Here is a 22,450-nt window from a genome sequence, read left to right as displayed (position 1 = left end):
TAACTGCATTAGGAAACTACAAGGGAATAATTCAGGGAGAAACAAATTCATATTTTTTTCACTTCTAACATAATGAAGAATGTATTGTTCCCAATTCGTCTTAATCACAGTGCAAAGCACATCCTCCCCTGGAGCTTGGATTTGTTATAGGCAAGGCAAGTTTATTTGTATCGCACATTTCAACAACAAGGTAATTCAAAGTGCTTCACATAAAACCATTAAAAGCATCAAAACACAAGGCAAAAGAAAAGGAGATTTTAAAACAATTAAGAACATTCATTGCATTAAAACATTTTTTTTACAGTGTAAGAAATAAGTGTAAGTGTAAGAAATAAAATGCAGTAGTAAAATGCAGAAATGCAGGAAATTGATTCATATATTAATTGAATGTGGTTCAGTTAAAGGCAGCAGCAAACAGAAAAGTCTTCAATCTTGATTTAAATGAGCCGAGGGTCTCAGCAGACAATAGACTTACATTCAACCACAACTGTGTCTTAATCCCGTGCGACATTCTAAAAGTTGCCGTGCCTTCAGCAGGAGCCGAATGACATGACACGGAGTCACCCAGAGGGGGCGTACGCCAACACGATCCTCCCCAACCACCACCACCCTATCCCACACCCCCATCACCACCACGGGGTATTTGAGGACTTCGCCTGCTAGAGCCAAACGTCGTTTCCAGTCCTGGTGACGCCAAAAGATGAAAAACCGCCCGTGTTCAGATCAATAACGGACCCTTTGGCATTTCCGTCGCTCCTTTGCTGTCACCAGTGAAAAGCTACAGCCAAAGTCAAACACCAAACTCGTGCTGCTAACAAAGCACTTGTACGTATGTAGGCACAAATTGGACACCGCGTTTTTGTTTTCTCTGGATGGGAGCACCTCTCAACTTTGTGCATCAGGGCCAATTTTTGGTACATGATCACTACAAGGGGACAAGAGGACTGTATTTCACCTTGACCATGTTTATACTCCTAATGATTTATTTATTCTAGCGTCTCTGATTTCTTTCTGTCTGTATCTCTCCATTCATCCCTCCACCTGTTCCTCCTATACGTCACGGAAAACACACTGTACCATATAAAGCCATTACACTTTCTAAATGATGTAATTATTTAAAGAGGTACTATTATCTATGTGTTCTATATTGTATACAAGGTGAGCATACTTACAGAAAGCAAATCTTACTCGTGTAACATCCATCCAAAATATGAAGGGAATTATTTAGGCTGAACTGTAGACATTGGCTTTAGATCTAGCGGCATCTCTCCACATGATACACTTTGTCTGGTTTGTGGTTAAAAGTGTTAGAGAGTAGCATTGTACCTGTACATAAAGTCCAACTTTAAAATGAGAAAGTTCTAAAATTCTGTTTCAATGGTTGTCGTTTATATTCGGTTAATATATAACTTGTGAAATATTCATTTGAGTTATTTATACATTTTAGGGAAGACTTTTGTATGACAATAGCGGTCACGATTGTAGCAAATACTTACACTTACAATCTGCAGATATGTTAGACTGCCAAATATCAATACATTTGTCCAGGTAACAAAAGCGGACTGTATGCATCGTGACTATTATCTCCATCTTTTCTTTTTTTTGTGTCCTGCTTTTACCAAGACGACGCACGGATCCTGGATGAGGAGTGGATGATGTCTTCAGTTATGACATGGCTGTACTTAGATGTTTCTTCTTATTCAATTCATTTCTGCCCACCATCCACTCTCCACTCTGGTCAGCATCATAACTTTGAGCTGACATAAGCAATAAGAAACAGAATTTTATTTTTTTGCCGAGTCATCTCCTTCAGCTTGTGGGCCCTCTGTAAAAGTGTAGCAGCAATTTACAGTGTAGACCCGGCATCAATGTGTGTGTGTGTGTGTGTGTGTTTGTTTGCATGTGCACTTTAACATTTTGCACACATGACTGAGCACATAAGGCTGATGGGACTCTGGCGGAAATAAAAGTAATGTTTGAAAATCGACATAGTTAGCAAAAAAAAGGCATAGAGTTTTATTGCAGTAGTAAGGTTGTAATCTAATAAATGTAGAGTTAGGACCGCGGAGCTGAAATATTCTCAGTGGGTAACTTAATCCTCAATGGACGGGACAAAGACACAATATATTTTAAGAGCACAAGTTAGCAAAGTGGGAATGCAATATAAAAAATGGAGACTTTCACATTGATTCACTCATAATCATGTTTGTCGTTATCACGGAAAGTCGGCTCGCTCATTTTCCCTTCTGCACTGCAGGACCTTTAAGAACCTGTGACCCTGACTTCCCATAATCTGGTCTTTTAAGAATTTGTGAGCTTCTTCTTGTGTCACTCTATAAATTGAGATTCACACTGTTAAGAAGGCAACAACGGTCCCAACCATATAATGTCACATAAGTGGGACAGACAACAGAGGAAGTAGTTAGAGTGTTCATTTTCTTGCACATTTATAGGGCACGGTTGCTGACGACTTTAGATGGTCTAAATAACTGCAGGCTGGTACTGACTTTCTAGGACTAGAGTGACAAACTAGGTACTCTAGACAATTTGGCATAACTTGTGACACCTTTCTTTGTGTCAGTAGAAAGAGTTAACTCGGCCTCACAATTGATTTCCTTCTTTTCTCTCCCTCTTTCTTTTATCAACGGGCTTCAATCTAATACTACTTACAGTGCAGGCACACTATATTGTCCTTTCTTATTTGTCTTCACTGAAGAAGCATTCAGGAATGTGCATTCAGAAATGATGCAATGCCACAAATGTGGTCTTTATTAATTAACTCTCAACCACAAATACGTCTGATGTTGCCCCATCATCAACTAATGTATTTGGCAATGCTAGGGTACAAGACATTTGAACTACATAGCATAGCATAGCAGCAACCTATTTGCTATCATGCAGCAGTTTGGGCTTCAAAACATCCTTTTTTGTTGCTAATTGTCAACTAATTTTGTTGGACTAAATTTTAAAGCCCAACCCTAAACGGCACAAAATCAAGCCAGCTTAACGCCCCCTAAATTTTGATAGGCCTTTGACAATCCCATCTGCACGTAATTCCTAACATATGTCTGGGGAATGTATGAAATACTTCACATTTGAGGATATCATGTTTACAAATGACAACATAACGTTTCTGTTAATTTGATCGGTGCATTCTGTTGCCGCAATGTCGCCATTCATCACTTTAACCCACAATGAGATTCCACAGTCCTCCATCTGTCAACTCCCCTCCTGTCAAGTAATCATGGGCTATACATGGCTGTTTAATATTCATAATCATGTGTCACTTTGACATTTTCAAAAGGTTCCCAATCACGGTCTCTGATGGCATCCTGTACAGGCTATGCATAACAATCTTCTCCTCTGTCATCAATAATTGTAGCTATCCTGAGACAAGTCACACTGGGGCTGGTGTGTTGAGATGCATACTGGGCTGCTTATCACTGTAGAGTTGTGTTTGAATGGTCGAGCCTGGAGTCGATGTGGAAAGGCTTTCGATCCTCGAGACGCTGCGCACTTTAAAACACAACCCGATTCATTTGGATCACAAAAGCATTGAAAAACACAGATAAATCAATTACAAATGGCTGATTTTACATCAGCATGCCGTCCGCGTGAGGTGTTACGGGACTGAGCGAGTCTGTACTGTAGCAGATGGGACAACCTTGCTGCTGACATGTAGCTCACATTCCTGGGATTCCTCAAGCCTCTACTCTTAGCTCCCTTCTTGCACATCTCTATGGGTCTATCTTTTTATAGCTCCATGACATCCAGTCACATGTAGTGCCATTTGTGCTTATTGCATTATCTGTAAAAAAAAAAAACAAAAAAAACAATTTAATCCAACCAGCCACCAATGTTCATTTTTGAAGATCTGTCCTCCTTTTTCAGCCGTTTGTTTTTTGGCTGAGGTCTGAGAGGTCATCTGAGTAGAGAAAGAATATGAGTGCAGGGTGACACAAGCAGCTGTCAGGAATTCCTTCTTGGGAAAACCTTTCCTAAGAAGGAATTCCATCACACATCTGACAGACAAGGAAATATACCATCACTGCAGGAACGAGGAACGCTTACATTTTGTACAGATGTGTGATCTTGTGATTATTTCCTCTGTTAAAACACATTTTATAAATGTTAAATATGGTAAATACGATAACTATTAAAGTTTAGATTGGTAAAACCAGTGCCTCCTAAGTCCAAAGCCCAATTCAATTTCACATTGTGTATTTATTCTTCACACACTCAACATGTATTTCAATTTTACCACTCACTTTAACCATTGTTATGAAAAGAAATACAAGGTTACAAAAAGATTGAAGGCATTTCAGTAGTGGGTTTGTTTTTGGTGGGGGGGGGGGGGGAGATATGAGACAATGGAATTGTCTAGTTCGGATAAGTGATGCGTTTTCTTGATCATTCTTCTTAATGTCAAGCAATTTCTGTAATTCTGCTTCTTAAAATACCCTCCATGAACCCGAATTGTTGTGAAAATGGAAAACTTCTTGTTTCTAGGGGACTTGAAACCACCGCGTCCCCATGTGGGAGGAGAAAGTCCTGGGATCGAACGTAAAACAAAGTACAAAATAATGACTTACAATTAACTCCCAGCTGCTCTGTAGTTACGCGGTTTTACAGCATGCTTCGGGGTCGTGCATACGGACCCTTGAAATAACTAAAGCTGTTATTAAGGTTGCAGAATTTCCCCCTGTTTTTACCCAACCCAGACATCAGGAATACCTCGTGTCTGACATGGGCAAGAATGTGCACTGCTACCGAGCACACGCTGTGAACATGAATGAGAAAAGCAATCGTGTTTGTGTCAGAAATCTCTAAATGTTGTTCAGCAACGCTGCTCACCTCAGCGACCGGCAGTCCTGGTGGAGGACCTGTGCTGTCGACAGTAAACGCGCTCTTTTGCTGACACCTAAAGGACAAACTGCACTTATGAATACTATTTTCCCCCCAAAAAAATAAAATAAAGACAACAAAAAGAGGAAATGTGTATATTTAAATACTCTTTATTTAAAAATTACAATAATTCACAGTTTATTAGAAATTACAGCACACAATTAAATGTGATGAGTACCAATTCAAACGTATTGCTCTAGTTATACTCGTACCCATACGCATAAAACAATGTAAACCGATCCAAACATCGATGGAAATCGATGTATTTGTCTGCTTTTTTTTTGTTTTTAAATGATTTACTTGATTGAAAGGGAGTGTAACGAAAGCATATTATTAAATTGTCTTCATGGTCAAATGACATGATATTCAAAGCACAAAATAGGATACAGTACCGGTATATGTTTGTGTCACCAAATATAAAGTATCAATTGCTTGTGTACATTAAGCTACAAAAGGCTTAAAAATAGAATCTATAAAATATTGATACACAGAGAATGCCATGAAAGCCTCCGTTAGTGCGGAAGTATTCAGAATCTGCATAATTCAGAGAAATGACAGATGAAAAAGTTATGAAGAAAATACTTAAGAGACTTCGCCCGTCGACGGTGGCTGTTTGAACAACACGGGGTGATGAATGTGCCACGCTCGCTTCATTTTTTGTTTTTAGCTGCTCACGTCCACAGAAGGCAGACACGACACAGATCAACCACAATAACTTCATATTGTAATCTAAGCCCTCCCATCTTTCACAGTGGTTTTTGGAAGACTCAGTTTCCAATTTGCGCACAGTATTAGTGTCGTATAGTCTTCTGCTCTCGTCGAGAAAGAGATGAGTTATATATTTTTTAAAAATGACCTCCGTGGTCTTTGTTCACATGGCAGAAAATACAGCAAACGGTGTCGAGGATCACCACTTCCAATAAGTAAGTTTGCATTCAATTAAAGTTAAATAAAAATGTAATGCCTTCAAAGTAAATGTGATGATGAAAAGTGTCTAGTGTCAGTAAAATACATTAACAGGTCTTGTCAATTACAGTGCATTTACTTAACATCGAACGGAAAGCAGTCTAACTTTATGTAATGTCGGGAACAGTATTGTGGTAAACACACTGCTCTGCTTACAGCAAATGTCTTTGCCCTCCATCAGACATCAAGACGGTTGTGTTTTCTGTAATATTGCACATTATAAACATACTAGCATCTTTCTTGTGTCCAGTACAGCTACCGCACCACCACCACCACTCAGTAAAGTAGAAAAAGGCCTCCCATTGGACTGCACTGCGACTGGGTTCAGCCACCATTTCTAAAGCTGAGCCCACCATTCAATAACTTACAAAACCTTCAGCAATATGATGGTCGGGATCTTGATGTTTCTGAGACACCTTTAAATAAAGTTGTAGGTTGACCGACTACCCATTCACTTCTCCCAGCTATGGAACATTACTTTATCCACAGTGAAAGCCGACACCTCCCACCTGTTCAGAACTATTATTCATCTTTAAAGTTCTCGTGAAAAATGTGCATCAGCTGGTGGGGTGAACTGCAAAACTGTGGAACATAAAGATAATTTAAAAACAGTCAGCATATGACAAGTCAGTGTCAAGGCACATACAGTAAAGATGTGCTTGTGTAAAAACTGAAATTAGTAAATATCAAAAGCACACAACCTTTGGTGCAACATACTAATGTATACCCACAAGAGCTATACATTCATTTAACAATATCTTTGATATTAACATTAATCCTAGACATGTGAAAGCGTTGCTGCTCGTACCTCTGATTCTATGCAGCCGTGTGTCTGCTGGATGTGTAGTTGACACCTTAAAACAGAACTGGATAAGCCAGCACTAAGTCCGGCCTCTGCTGCTCGGAGTTTCTGCCACCAAGTAGTCAGAAACGACTTAACGTCGCTTTCAGAATCGTCAAGAGTAGCGAAAACATTTGGTTCAAGCAACTCATCTGTACCAAGAAGTATTGTAAACATTTAAGGAGAGGTTTGATTGGGAATGTACTGCATTCATTTTTTCCAAACGAGCTAAAAACTCTGAACAACCCAGACGATCTCTGAGTCACACTGAGATACTGCGAGACTTCCCCCAGACACGAGTCGTCCCAAACTCTAGTACAAGAAACACACAGCTTTTAACCGCCATTTGAAGACGAGCAGGAGCTCTCCGGTGTTCTCAGGTGCTGTTTCCTTGTTCTTGCTCAAACAGCAGCATGGCGAGCTGGGAGCGAGAGCCCAGACCTTCCAGGTTGCTCTGCACACATCTGTGGTAGATGTCTTCACTTAGCCGCGGGTTGCAGGCTTGGTAGCTGTACTGCTGGTGCAACGCCGGCTCCACCGCCCTGAAGACGTGCAGGCCCGAATACTTTAAGAACATGTCGAAGATGTCCAGGGTCTCTAGGATCTCCTCGTTCTCTTGGACGTCTGCCACCATTCGCGTGCGCGTCGTCATGTAGTCAGAGTTGTAAAAACACGCTTCTTCAAATGACCTGCGGTCGAAATGGCCCGCGTCCGTGATCAGGTCGACTGTGGCGGGATGCTGCTGGTTGGGATAGGCCACGTCAGGGTTGAAGTCCTGGAAGTGAATGGGGAAGAACACCTGCCAGTTGTTTATGGAATTCATGCGGCAGCGGTTCAGAAATTCCGAATTGACATTCGAGTTGACGTTGGCCAAGAAGAACAGCGAGTCGACCGGGTGCTTCTTCGAGATGATGTCCATGAATTTGATCTGAGACGGCGCCTCCGTCTTGACACTTATCCACGGGATCTTTACCGTTGGGTATTTGCGTTCGTACGTGTTTATCTGAGCCTTCACACCGGCAAATATATCATTCTGGTTGACCTGCTGTGCCTCCACTGGGTCATAAATAAACAAGAACGTCAAGATGGCATTTTCACTGGTCTCAAAGGCATTCGAGGCAAAGACTTTGAGGAAATGGTCAACATTGCTTCGGTCCTGCAGAGTCAGAGGTATAATGATGTGAATCCTAGTCGCTTCGGTGACATACGGCATGGGGATGATCTCAATCCGACTCAGGGGTCGCACCAGGTGAACTCGCTTGGTGATTGACCGGCTGTGACCTTTTTGGTTCACAACCTCCAGCTGAAGATCCAAGGTGTACTCCATGCCCCTGACGGGGTCGAAGCGCCGGTACCCGTTAATCAGCTGCTGCTTCTTCAGGTGGAGGACAGGCTTGTACTTCTTGTTCAGCTCTACCATGGCCACCTCAATGACGTCCGCCACGTCCATGCGGTCAATGCCCTGCAGTTCACACTTTGGAGAGCCATCGACGCATGAATAAATCTCCTCTTCTGTAAAGTATTCCCACTTCAGAACTTCAAACCGAGATTTGGGTTCAAAAGGAGGATTGATCCCAACCGGCCATTGGGCGCTTCGGTTGCCGTCAAACGCCACCACGCTCACGTTTTTTATTTCTGCCTGTGGAAACACAAGAAATCGGTCAGATCTAGGCGGTTGGAAGCAGTGAGAAGCCCGGTTTTTATTTTTGACTGAACCACAGGTGATTTGTGACACTTGAAAAGCAGCTTACCTGCAGTTTAGCAATCTCATCGTAAGTCTTCTGGAGTTCAATCTCAGTGAAGTACCTGTGCAGCTTGTACATCTGTTCGGGGTCAGACACTGGGTGGACAGTCAGCGCTTTCTTCAGCTGTTCACTTTGTTCTTTACTCGGATCAGAGTTTTTTCCCAACTCATAATGGTTGTACTGAAGTCCCTGAGAGGAAACAGAGACGTCTTTTCATGAGGCATCTTAAATCCTGAATGACAGAATCATTGCTTCATGTTTCCCCCCCCCCCCCCGAGTACAGTTGTTACGCTGTGCTACTTACATTCAAACAAACATCACAAGCTATCTAGACAGCGTCTTGAGCTAAACTCCACTGCAAACAGAATGTTTAACTTTCAACCAGAATTGCATAGGGAAGGGAAGACAGAGATCATTTTGTAAGAATTGGAATACTATTGTTGTACAAAAACTTTCTATCGTCAAAGAGTTTTGATCCTTTCAGGGATTACTTTTGTTTTGGGAACATGAGGTTTAACAGATGCTTTATCCCATCTTAATTTTGCCACTTTTCTTATTCACAGTAAAATATAATCTCTGTGGCATCAGGTTAAAAGGCAACAGTTAAGAATTTAAGGTTGAAACTCAACAGCAAATGACCAGAATCCCACTTAAAGACACAGTCACTTAAGCCGAAAACAGAGTAGTCACCTAAGGAGCTTGAGTGATTAAAAAAAAAAGTGAATCCAATCTGATCAAGCTATTAAAAGAACAAAGAACGGAGACACAGCTTAACTGAGCAGCGAGGCCACCCTGTTGTAAATGTTCGCCAGCAGCCTGTAGTGGGACACTTAGTGAAGCGTTATCCGTGCCCAATTGCCATCGATGTGCGCGCTTAACGGAAAAATTGATGTCTGGCTCTGTGTTCAAGCTGTTCTCTTCACCCTTTTAACTCCCCCCCCCCCTGATGTAGGTGTCTGTGCTGGAGCTCCTCTGGCTCAGGGCCCTTTAGTTAGCCATGCAACTCACTCAACTGCGTAACAAGATGGTTTCCAGCACCGCGTCGTGGCCAAAGGGGGAGAAAACGGAAGGTAAAGGCAGTGGAATAACTCAACTACAACAACACTGGCCGCATGTATATTGTAAAAGGACACTCTTACGTTGATGACCTTCGAACAATATATTTGAAACCGTTGACTAAGACCACACACACTTCAGCATGCATGCAGCAGACTGTGCTGCATGCAACATACAATCGCCTGAAAGGGCACCGGGACGGATCAGGTCTCCACAGAGCTTGTTTGACCTTAAATGCTAATGACATTACAGGAGCGGAGCATGTTGACCCACAGGGGATTTTCACACCATTGAACCTAAGCAAAGACTGAACCGAGCGGCGCTCTGCTCGCCTGTTTACCTATTCCACGTTGCAGCTGGAGCTGTGGCGCGAAGGCTAAAGGGTATTAGCAATCTACTCTGTAATATAAATACCGCCTCTGTGCTAGAATGGTAATTGGACTTTTATATAGCCGTCTGTCACTCTTAAGTGCCGTCCCAGAGGCCAAGCAGGATTTCTGCCGTGACAGTTTTGTGTTTCTTTGGGGAAGGAGAACCCCTGCTGTGGCCCATCTCACGACTAAAGTGACAGCCCGAGCCTCTTTTCCCTCCGTCGCTCGTCCTTCATTTTAACTACGAGCTGCCTCGTTCTGCTCCCTTTGAACATCAAACATTAAGAACACGAGGCTGTTTTATGGATTTAAAAAACAAATACATGTATTATTGAACAGAGAGATGGCGTTGAATGAATGCAGTGTGATTGTGTGCCCGGAGAAGATTAGACTCAACCTACCTGATTTTCACTGACGCAGTTTGTGTTCGTGTAGTCAATGATGCATCTTCCGAGCCACTCGTCGGGCCTCGCGCTCAGGATGTCGTTCCGACAGTTTTCCAGGTAGGGCTGGAGTCGGAGGAGCAAGGTACGAGACAGGATGTATCCGAACCCTCCGTAGCAGTACTTCCCTTCCATCTCTCCACCTATGAACTCCTCAGGACTGCCCATGTAAAGCTCTCGATCCATACTCAGGTGATCCACCAGGGCTTTGATCCTGTCCGCTTCCGTGTAGGCGTCATCTTGGACAAAGTAAAACCAGTCGTATTCATTGATGTAATGGTCAAAGATGTATTTGATATTCTGAAACATGTTCCAGACCAGCCTCTCGTCTCCGTGAGAGACGACAAACATGCCGTGAGGGACTTTGCGGTTGCGCATGCCGGTGAAGAATATCACAGCGTCCAGGTGGTGGCTGATGGTGCGATTGACAGCTACGCCCAGAGTGTTTATGGTGCTTCTGGATGTCAGGACCCCGACGAACAGACGCTCTCGCATCCCCAGCTCTGTGCTTATGTATTTAGCCCTGAAAAAGACACCAAACAATCGACTGAATAAATGCTAAATATGTATTTGAATTAAAAACACACCAACGCTGAACAATTCTTCATCTTACGATCACACCAAAATGCGTCATCTTGACAATTTTTTTACTATAACTGGAATAATAACGACTGAAAAAAGTAGTTAAAAAAAACAAAAACATTTTGGATCCGAAATAAATCGGTGGTGTTTGTCCACCAAATTTCCAGGAAATCTTGAGTGTTTTTAAATATCGGCACATACAGACGAACGAGAAAAACTATCGGACATGCACGGACTTGAAATGTGATTAATCACTGCGGTTACTGACAGTTGGCTGGAAAGTACCGGCCTGGCCTTGGGTACTTGTGATGAGCATTTTTTCGCCACTTTTTGACACACATAAACTAAACGATTGACCAATTAATTGAGCAATCTGCATTAATAAATACCTCTACCTTCTATATTACAATCCCCTGCGTGGCCCTGGTTGCCCATGAAAACCTGTGTGCTGAAATGCTTAAAATATCCTCAGCAGAACTGCTCCACAGGGGGAAAGTCTCTTTTCTCAGAATTGCAATGCAATGCAACCACTTTGGGGGGAGAGGGCTAACATTCTCAAACAAGGGTCTCTATCCAGAAAATCTGGGAAATGTCTGCCTGTTTACAAAGAAAATGTAAAGGAGAACTCATTCAGCAGGGAGGCATGGCCCCAAAATGTAGACACCGTCAGCTCTGTGGCAGGGAATGTTGGCAGTTAGAAACCCACAGATGAGGTGGGGCTGTGAACTTAATCCAGCAGACTCTCTGTGCCAATTTCATGGAGACCGGTGACATCAGGGAGAAGGATAAAAAAAAACTGCAGAATTATACAGATGGTTTTGCATGATTAGTCTAACTCATCATGTTGTCAGTGTACAATATGACAACCAGGGACACCGATTAATATGTGAACAAAATGATTGGTTTTGTCATCTCTTGAGGATGAATATGGCCTGCTGTGCTGCAAACGTTAACCTCTAATAATGTGTTTCAAAACAAGCGTACGCCATATATTAGAAGCCTGGTTACTGTGTTCACCAGTTTAAGTTAAAGTCCATCCAAAGCTTACCTGAACACTTTCTTTGGGGGACTCTGTTGGACTTGTTTATACGGGACTATTCTTGGCTCAAAATCCTCTTCGGACTCTACATCGTTGATAGTCGAGATAGAGTTGGGCTTTCGGGCTCCTTTGAGCTGCGCGTCGTGACCCACAGTCACATCCTCCTTACCGTCTAGGTAACACGCTTCTTCCGTCCAGTTTACACTCAGTAAACTCAACGTGAACCCTAAAGAAATACCGATTACCACCGGGCCGACCGAGCGCAGGACAGAAACAAACGTTGAGAATCTCATCTTGTTGCTTCGGCTCCTCTGTCCCGACAGTCCGCGCGTCGCTTCCAAAACGCGTCCAAACAGGCCTCTGGGTCCCGGGACAGGTCAACTACATCAAGTCTGAGTCGAAGCAACCGTATCGGCGTTCAACTTAAGGGAAATGTGTAACTTCCTCCTTAAATCTTACGCAGGATTCGTACGTGTCAGTCGTGTCGCTGCTGCCTGGCTCCTCCCCGGCCAGACGCGAGCATCAGAGGCGGGTCTAGTTCCAGACTGGGTGGATTAATCCAGAGCCGCGCAGGGCGGAAGGATAACGAACACGACCCACTGACTGGAGGCGAGGAAATGTGAACTGGAAGTCCCTCCGTCTGTTTCCACGCCGATGATGACATCCATTCATATTTACATTTACAGGGCTGTAAAAATGTCATGTATTTATCATGTTTGTGCGGTTTTTTATTTGTTAATTTACCGGAAACTGAAATTACGCACAGTTTTTAACCTTTGCAAATGTTAACATATTGCAAATACCATAACTAAACCATAGAAGTGTTAAAAACCATCGAATTTGTCACTGACAAATGACTGTCTTAAAGTTGTGAATACTTCCGCCATCATGGGACTGACATGCACCTTCAAGCCTGTCTGAATTAAAACCTTCATCAGCAGACTCATACCAATAACCTCCCACTTCCATCAATCCTCTCTTAGTGTTGGACACCGAACACTTTACACCGACAAGGATTATTTTCATGCTCTTAAAAACTTCAAACTCCAACGATTTTAGCACTTTTATTGCACTTCAAGATCTTTCTTGCAGTATCTAATCTCATATAAAAAGAGCAATGATGATAACTGGTTTTATATATTCTTGAATGACTTATCATCTTTTGTTGCACTCATAAGGTAAACATCCAATCTGTGTGTACAGTACATTTTGTATAATTAGCATGGTTCAGATGTTTGATTTAGGATATCTATATTAAGTTTATTCTGTTTACTTGTGTTGCTCTTGCCGGCAATGCTGCTTTGGGCTTGACAAGAGAAGAGGGTTGATTTGTGTGTGTCGCGTGTCAGTGATTTCAAATAATATGGACTTCTAAAACAGTTTGTTATCACACATTTTAAAACCCAATGAAACATATTGTTGTTGTCTTTTTCATGTATTTGCCTGCACCCAATTTATACCACATTACCTTATTAAAGGATTTATCCAGAGATTAAAATGAGTACAATAGTGCACTGACACACCTCAAGACCATCAATATTAAGGATCCACAAGACAAGTAATCAGTCTGTGCCAGATGACTCTCTCTCCCTGCAGCTGCTTCATGTGTATTTTAGTGATCAGCTCAGTTTACAGCTCATCCACCTGGCTCTCGCTGTTCTCTATCTGGCCTCTGTGCTCCTCACCCAGATGTCAAGGCCAGTGTGCTTCTTGGCAGTCGATCCTTCGACTGCATCTTTTTGAGTCCTTATCTGAAACTTGCTGCCACTGATCTCACTGAGACCTCTATCCTCCATATCTGTGATCTGTAATTAAAAAGCGTCATCTCTTGGAATATCGTTATTGTGCTTTAGTTTACATCCTTTATTGTGCTTTTTTGGCTTCAGCATTTAGTCAGGTACAAATCGTATCTCAGCTCTCTTGTGCCCTCTGGTGGTAACCAAAATACTTGCCTCGGATAATCTGAATTTGGACCATAAAGGGGTTATTCAAGGAGTTACAAAATAATCAATGACCAACAGTATTTTACATTTGGCTTCATACATTACTGAATACATTAAAATCAATGTCTGGATAATTATTATGTGTTTATTATTTTAGATTATTATGTTGTCGGTCAGCGTAAAATCTTGAAATTACATCTACGATGAATTTTAACAGCATTCCAATAGTTGGAATGCTTAACAGCATTCCAACTATTATTATAACTATATGCAGATTTATACAGATGGATCTAAAGATAACGGGAATGGACACGTGGGATCAGGGGTATTCATACCAGAATTTAGTGTGACAATATGCAAAATAATTAATGACAGATTGTCTGTCTTTACAGCTGAAATTATTGCAATAATCTTGGGACTGCAATGGGTAGAAGAGGTCAGGCCTGAGAGAGTGGTCATCTGCTCAGATTCTGCTGCAGCTTTAAACAGCCTGAAGACAAAACAAACAATTAGAGAGGATTTAGTGATGGAAATATCTCTGATAATGTTGAGACTTCAAAGACTGGGAATTAATGTTCAATTTTGCTGGGTTCCTGCTCATGTAGGTGTGGAGGGTAATGAGAGAGCAGATATGATTGCAGAGAGAGCACTAACACTAAAAGAAGAGGAGATATTGAAAATTCCTTTTGGGAAGCTAAAGCATTAATAAGAGAGGCAGGACGGGAGTCATGGCAGAAGAAGTGGGACAATGATAACCACAAATCCATAAATGTGAAGACATACAAAGGGAAGTATAGAAGAGAGGAGGTCATAATATCAAGGTTAAGGTTCGGACATACAGGCTGTATTTAATGGCAAAAATGGACTCAGATAAGTGCACTATTTGTAATGTTACGGAAGACGTGGAGCATGTTATCCTGAAATGTCAAAGATACAATTCAGACAGGAACATCTTGAAGCAAAAAATATGTCAGTTGGGACGGAAGTGGAGTTTGGAGGGAGTTCTGGCAGTGGACGGAGAATGGCGAGAGTGCTGCAGAGCACTGTTGCGATTTCTTAAAGAAACGGGATTAGACCGTAGGATTTAGGTGGAAACAGTGAAGAAAAGGTTACTCTGAAACTGCACACTCCGGTACAGTAGGTGGCGGTATGCACCTATACAAGTTGGTTGCGACCCGCCAATCAAATTTAAAGAAGAAGAAGAAGAAGAAGCGGCCGCTTCTTCTTCTTCTGCCCTTCAATGGTGGCGTTGTTCCTCACATGCTAGGTGTCAGCGTGTCAGAGCCTGCACACGTTTTTGAATGCAGCTTTAGACTCCATCACGTCTGTTTTCTCTGTTCGGTGTTTTTGACACGCAGCCGGTGTCGTTCACTGCGGTAATGGAGTGTCGTGTGTTGTCCATTCAGAGTCATGTTGTCAGGGGATACGTCGGGAACAAGTCTGCATCATTCCCTCTGCAGGTAAGAGCACGAGCATGCATCCAGGTGAGCTCCACGAGACTCCTCTGCTTAGGCAACAACACGTTATTAGAAAATAGCTTAAAACAGGGAAAGAAAAATATATAGAACATGCAGTTTGACTTCCTGGTTTGTGAGAAGAGTCTTATCTTTGTTAAAACGTTATGATAACCTTTCCTCTCTCCTTACAAAACACACTGTGTAGCTGTGTGTCTACAGGGAGCAAGCAGTGCAAACATGTATATGTAAATGTAGTCATATATTTATTCCTCAGGCAGAATAAGGTAACAAAGCTGCGTGTTGTAGACTCAACTTTCAGAAATACCATTTTGCATGTATATCTGGACATTTTCCAAATGTTTTAATTATAATTTCCCCACTCCAGACATGTTCAGACAGCCACTGGCTTCCTTTCATTCCCATATCAATCACATTTCTGAGGCTTACTTCCTGCAGAAGCCTTCAGACACTAAAGTCTCTCTCTCTCGCTCTCTCTCGCTCTCTCAATCTGTCCTCGTCCTTTCAATCACCACAAAAGACAGTGTGAAGCGGCCCTGAATCTGTGGTTTTGTCACTGAACAGCTCTCATAGTGAATCTCCACGCTGTTCTCACAGTACAGTGAAGTGCAGAAGTCCCTGTAACACCTGGTGTTGTAAACGTCATTGTTCTCTGGTTTAACAGCTGCTTAATTGCTCCTTTCTCAGGTGCTGGGCTTTGAAGTGGACTCTATCAACTCTGTGCAGTTCTCCAATCACACAGGTTGGCTGAGTGCTTTTAAAAGTGCTTTTTTTATTCCGTTTCACAAATTTATAGTGAGTCATTTTCCACTTTCTTAAACAACTCGACCCTCATCTTTTTATTGAAATATGAAGCTGAGTTTTTGCTATTACTGGTGTAGTGCACGGATTGGTAATGACGTTGTGACCCACGTGGTGTCACACAGTACCTGAGAAGATCTTTGTGTAGCCTTTGACCACGAGTCGAGCACACAGAGGTGATGGACAGAGTTAATCACTGCCCAAAGCTCTGTCTCTCTGCCTGCTAGAATAAACCCTTTGGATGAGCTCTGCATGCATGGTTTAGCTGACTCAGTGAAATATAATCTTTGCAGTTAATGTTTTCTACAAAGTATTTTTTCTCTGATTTGTTAATCTTCCTTTTCAGTTGACGTTACATTGGGTATACATCTGTGGGAGTACGTTATCTTGGATGAATACTGTATTGTAGGCTGTATTAGTTCAACTTTTAAAGATCAATTGATGCAAAGTCAGCTGTTCAAATCAAAAAGATGCAGCAATCACATATAAATTCTGCACAGTTAAGCTTTAATTAATGTAGCCTACCTTTTCTTTCTTCCTTAAATCTAGTTTATTAAAGACTTTAATCTACAATTAACCTTCCAAACAAGGACAAACGCATGCTTATGGAGGCCATAAATGGGTAACACAGACTTTATACATGCATACACATAGTCTACTTATTACTGTCGGTCTTTGTAGCAAACATTTTAGTTTCTTTTTCAAATACTTTCTAAATGTGTCCAAAAATCTAAATTCATTATTTTAAATGTGCAACATAGAATCAAGTTTTGAGATAAGACGGTTGTTTAAGACATTCCTGGGTAGAATTAATCAGGTGTCTTATTTGAAAATATCTAAACCGGAAGGAAGGTTGTGTAACCTTTGCTGATCAGTGGCCACAAGTATCAGTTACAGGATGATTGTAACATTAGATTTCTCTCACTACATTACCCAAGATTCTCTGCAATCGGTTGCTCTAAACTAAGACACCGTCATTAGGTGACCTGACTGAGAGCACGTGAAATTGGGCTGTAAGCAGAAATGTAGAGTCAGCAAGCCGACTCAGTAATATCTGACGTTAGCCACCATAAACTACTGGTGATAGCAAAGCAGACTATATAAAGCTGTATCAGTCATTAAGGACAACATGAAAACAAAACTTGTTGGCTGAAACACCCGCAGAAAGGATAGGATCATAACTTTTATGTTAATGGAAAATGTGAAAGAAATGCTTTTGATAAACTCTTTCCTCTGTCTGTACCCTGTGCAGCCTGACGCCATGTTCCCTGAGGCCTTTTGCACGTTCAGAGTCTAACAAAGGACTTGTTTTTCTTAACTCGCAGCTCTCACTAATGTTACACCTGCTGCTCTCGGTCCTGACGGTCCGTTTCTGAGAAGATATTTTAATCCCCTTTCTTCTCCCGCTAACTGTGAGCTTTTCTCACAAGAGAGTTCGTCCTTCAACTTTCAGCTCTCTTGTTACACACCAACAGACCTGCTGCAGAGAGCTAACCTTTTGTATACGCATTTTCTCTCTTCGTCGATTCTACATCGTGTGTGTGTCCCCATCCCCATTTGAGAATTATTACTCTATTAAATGCTCTGGTTAAATAAATAGAACAAAGGCGTATTTACTCGAATTAGTCTCTTTATTTCACTCCTCACAAGGACATACACTTATTTCCACAACAATAATCTGGGGTCCATGTGCCAAAGAATGTGCTTTCGCCACAGAGGCGGGTAACATTTGCCCCAAAATATATAGTCCAAACATCTGCTCCTCTGCAAGAGGAAACTAGTCGGTGTTAAGCAAGTGGAGTAAGTTACATAACTGTGTAGACTGTAATCCTACTTCTAATCCTACTTCCAATGAATATTCAGAAATGTTCACTTTCATTGGAGGCATTAATACATAAGTTCCCCTCCGCGTGCCTCTACTTTGCCTCAAGCTTTCTGCTAAGTCCTCGCTGCAGGAGGTGCTCTCTCGCTGGCTCAGGGTCAGGTTCGGGCTCCGTGTGAACAGTATGAAGAATACACCAAAGTGTGTTTGTGTCCATTCCCTGGCCAATCATTTGCAGTCAGCACAGCTTTCGAGGAGTTTATTCTAGGTCAGCGGAGAAGGAGGGACAAAGAAAGGGGGAAGCTGGCAGCCAGGATACAGGCATCCCATTCAGTCAATGTGGAGGCCCCTGTGTCGCCCCCGGACTCTGCACGGAGTAGAGGAACCTCAGCAGAGGGAGTCGGGGGAGGGGACGAGAAAAACACATCAGATTGATCCACTGCAGGGTTGATATAATATTGCACTGATTGTCTTGATGTAACTGTGTGTCATGGTATCTCCATGGATCCTCAAAGAGTCTTCCAACAACACATTTGTATCTTTAAAATGTCACGTCATTTTGAACCTCTGCTCTCCCTCTTGAATCCTAGGCTACGCCCATTGGAAAGGGCAAGTACTGACAGCAGAAGAGCTAAATGAGCTGTATGAGGGCATTAAGCTCAATAAGGTGAACCGCTACGACTACATCCTCACAGGTGAGTCCAAGCAGTGTGTCACTGTAGAGTAAAGAAGCGTGGCTCCTCAGCAGCTGCAGCTTTGTTTTGCTCTTTGCTAGAAGAAATACTAAATTGGCCTTCAACGGCAGCCTCAGGAAGCCTCACTGTGGTACTGCACTTGGAGTGAAGGGGCACAACTTCCCCTCAAGTTACTGATGTGCAAACACCAGTGTACCTGCAGTTCTCGCTGTATTAGATTTGACCATATGGGCTGCCATAGAAGGGATTGATACAGGGGGAACCGCAAAGTAAAACAGGCTTACAGTGGGTCATTCTCTCTTCTTCACACTTTTTCACCTCCAAGGGTACAGCAGAGACACGTCCTTCCTGGAGATGGTGGTTGACATCATTCAGGAGCTGAAGGCGGCCAATCCCAGCCTGGTATATGGTCAGAATTATTTATTTATTTTTAAACATTGTTCACATTTCTATAACCAATACTGGTGAGTTGAAGCGATCGGTGGATGGACAGAAAAGTGATAATAATCGGTCTAAACATTTTGATAATCCATCATTATTTCAAGCGAGCCAATCACTCAACAGATCAGAAACAGACACAGCACCGCCCTCAGGCAGGGAGGTAAACCGCATTTATGTTCATTATCAAATCTTATGACGCTCTAAGTCATAACACTTCAAACTGCTGGCCACACTAAGGAAATTCTGATGGGCACTTTTTTATTATTTTAGGACGTGTTGCAGACCAAACGATCGATCATATACTCGGCACAATGAAGTGATCATTACCTACAGAGTGTAACCTTTGTTCTTAACATAGTCCAATGCTTAATTTGAAGTCTTCTTTTCCACAGTTTGTGATCCTGTTATGGGCGACCACGGCGCTATGGTAAGCATCTTACTGTGAATTCTCCTTTTTCGTTTTTTAAACGACACACCTGATGAACTGTACTTTGTACGTTCTTTGTACCTGAAAGTTAACTTTCAAAGAAATCTGTATATATAACCATTTGTGGCCATTTTATTCATATTGTAATTATTTGGTTTCACTTTTGGAAATCCATAATTTTGAAATAGTTGGTGTCACTTGTCAGGAGGTTAATAAAACGGAAAACCTGTTTTGGTCTGTTTCAGTACGTTCCAGAATATCTGCTGCCAGTCTACAGGGACAAAGTAGTGCCTTTGGCCGACATCCTCACCCCCAACCAGTTTGAAGCAGAGTGAGTTCACTTCCAGTCATAAACAAAGTCAATACTACACTATGCTACATAGAAGCTAGCTTGAATTAGGGGATGATACTGATATGGCGATGTTATTTAACATGGAGGAATATTAGATGAGTCGCTTGTTCATTATTCAATGCAGGTAAATACCTGATTGGTACATTTGTAACCGCTGCTCTGTATTACACAGGCTGTTAACTGGGAGGAAAATCACCACAGAGGAAGATGCTGTTGAGGTGAGTATCAAACTCATTCCTCACTGTGCTGCGTTTAGGTTGTGACACCAAAAAGTAAGAATACTATAATGTGACCCCTCCTACTCTCCAGGTGATGGACCTGCTTCATGAAATGGGTCCAGAGACCGTGGTCCTCACGAGCACAGACCTGCCCTCGAGACGTGGGGACCAGTTCCTGGTGGCCCTCGGGAGCCAAAACCGAGGTAAAGTGCCGTAACAACTTCCTCCAGACAGAACGTCTACTCTCTGTGCTTTATAAGACATTTTGGGATTTTACTCTTTATTTGTCCTCACTGTAGTGAAAGCAGATGGGACCAAAACCAGTCAGAAAATCTGCATGGACATCCCCAAAGTGGATGCTGTGTTTGTGGGGACAGGAGACCTGTTTGCTGCCATGTTGCTAGCCTGGACTCACCATCATCCTAAAGACCTGAAAGTGAGTGGCACACGCACACTGCACACTGCTTAAATGAATCCCAATGTGCTTGTAACTTTGTGTCTTCCTTCTGTTTTTCACAGGCTGCCTGTGAGAAGACTGTTTCCGTCCTGCACCATGTCATCAAGAGGACCATGACTTATGCCAATGGTAGGGATCGTGTGTGTTTATGGCTTCGGTTTGTCATGCGGTCTCTCTGCTTTTATCTCGAAGTCGTTTACTGCACACCTTAGTTGATTTCATCACTCTGCATAGTTTGTAATCTCACACATTTGGTTTTGCTGTCATTAGGTATTGAGTAAGAGTTGATTACATGTAAACGGAGACACACAATCTTATCGCTGCATGTAAAAAGCCACAAGAGGATCAACAGCCTGAAGTCATTCACTGGGACAAGAATGACTGCTTGTCTCTGCTCGGCTGACCCGTAATCTTAAGTCCTAAACTTTGTCTTTCAGAGATGGCCGGCCCTGGGAAAAGGCCCAGTCCTGCACAGCTGGAGCTGAGGATGGTTCAGAGCAAAGCGGACATTGAGAATCCTGCCGTTGTAGTGGAAGCTACGGTTTTACAAAAGTCTTCACGCTGAAGACCGTAACGTTACCCTGGACATTGACATCTCGCTGGTACGAATCGACTTTGAATCTGGGCGGGCCGCCAGACACGTGTAGGATTTGTCTCGTGTCTCTGCCTTACAGAAACTCTGAGGGAGTACAAATGTTTTCATGAGCGCTGTCAGCAGGATGTGTTGTATGTACATTCTGCTCACAAACACACTGGAATCACTGCCATATGCGTCTGTACTGTGGTCTGTGTAGACATCATCTGCCATTCAAAAGAAGAAGAAAAACACCATTAGCCAACTATGTTTAGGTTTAAAGATAATTGAAGTGTACTTCAACCCTCCTTAACATGGTGAACATCATTTCTTGCTATAAAACAACTCATAAATAGATGCATGACCATGCCTCTACTTGCTTTGGCTATGATCGTAAGTAAGGACTAGTCACAAGGCATAGTTTATCATGCGTTTTAGGTAAAGTGTTAAACCTTCTACGTGCAGTAGGATGCAGTTAATATGTAGTCTATACAGTTTCATGAGCCAAATTAGTTTCACTTCAATTGTATCTTAATGATAATCATGAGAATAGTTGATGTCTAAAATTGTTCTTTGAATCAACTTTCTGGAAATGTTTTTCACCTCCTTTTTAATTTTGATGTCTTGAACTAGCATATGTACAACATGTTAGATCCATGTCTTAAGAATCTCAAATTGAGGTATTTGCACAGATAATCTTTAATATATTTCCTAACGATCATTGTTTTCTTCTTTGACTGTTGTCATATCTCAACAAAAGAGTCTGTATGAGAGACCATGCTGTATAATAGCCTTAATGGGGGGTAAGAAGAAATGCATTGGTTGTGAATGTTTTCATGTACCGATGTAATAATTGATCCTCACACATGTTGGTAAGTTAAATGCCAAGCCTTGAGCTGCTGCTCTGACAGAAGAAACAGCAATATAACAGAAATAAATGATTCATATTTTACTGAAGCTGTGTTTTGATTTTATTTATTTATTATTCATTACTAGTTTTCAAGATGAGTCACCCAAGCATGTGATATTTATTGTACCCGATACGTTTTTAATCTATTAACTGAGTAAAAGCACATTAAAGACACTTTTCTACAAGGTGTTCACATGAAACACGTACAGACCTATAATTCCCAAATGAAGTTCAGGTTGAATATGGGTAATGATTAGAGGGAATGTCTGGGATCAAAAGAGAAAAACATGCTATTTGTAAAAATCTACGCAACAGAGATGTGAAGTGACACGTTGTTCACTTGAATACTTTGATACATTTAAACTTACATTATGACTAACTTTTACT

General features: G+C 42.0%; 3 protein-coding genes across 3 annotated transcripts in view; 2 read left to right on the top strand and 1 right to left on the bottom strand.

Annotated features, from left to right (window-relative positions):
- asic4a (acid-sensing (proton-gated) ion channel family member 4a) overlaps nucleotides 1-663 on the top strand; it is a gene marked incomplete at its 3' end in the record, with an annotated part of 65,735 nt that extends 65,072 nt beyond the window's left edge. The window contains exon 10 of the mRNA XM_079276358.1: nucleotides 538-663. Within this exon, the coding sequence (XP_079132484.1) occupies nucleotides 538-663 (126 nt within the window). The remainder of the gene's footprint in view (nucleotides 1-537) is intronic.
- Nucleotides 664-5,082: 4,419 nt separating this feature from the next.
- chpfa (chondroitin polymerizing factor a) lies at nucleotides 5,083-12,359 on the bottom strand. The gene is made up of 4 exons (XM_079277310.1): nucleotides 11,958-12,359; nucleotides 10,286-10,850; nucleotides 8,464-8,646; nucleotides 5,083-8,351 (listed from the first exon to the last, which is right to left on the bottom strand). Exons 1-4 carry the CDS (start codon nucleotides 12,239-12,241, stop codon nucleotides 7,089-7,091), a joined length of 2,295 nt encoding a protein of 764 aa, XP_079133436.1. The 5' UTR covers nucleotides 12,242-12,359; the 3' UTR covers nucleotides 5,083-7,088.
- A 2,785-nt stretch (nucleotides 12,360-15,144) lies between these two features.
- Nucleotides 15,145-22,076, top strand: LOC306783840 (pyridoxal kinase-like). Its single transcript, XM_079277658.1, has 11 exons — nucleotides 15,145-15,351; nucleotides 16,054-16,108; nucleotides 18,580-18,684; nucleotides 19,010-19,093; nucleotides 19,518-19,552; nucleotides 19,798-19,883; nucleotides 20,077-20,122; nucleotides 20,214-20,325; nucleotides 20,422-20,558; nucleotides 20,642-20,708; nucleotides 21,017-22,076. Exons 1-11 carry the CDS (start codon nucleotides 15,271-15,273, stop codon nucleotides 21,142-21,144), a joined length of 936 nt encoding a protein of 311 aa, XP_079133784.1. The 5' UTR covers nucleotides 15,145-15,270; the 3' UTR covers nucleotides 21,145-22,076.
- Nucleotides 22,077-22,450: the final 374 nt, after the last annotated feature.

Source organism: Melanostigma gelatinosum (assembly GCF_949748355.1).
Source record: "Melanostigma gelatinosum genome assembly, chromosome: 10".
Classification (NCBI taxonomy): Eukaryota; Metazoa; Chordata; class Actinopteri; order Perciformes; family Zoarcidae; genus Melanostigma; species Melanostigma gelatinosum.
Note: the sequence above shows the minus strand (reverse complement) of the source record. Positions and strands in the feature narration are given on the sequence as shown.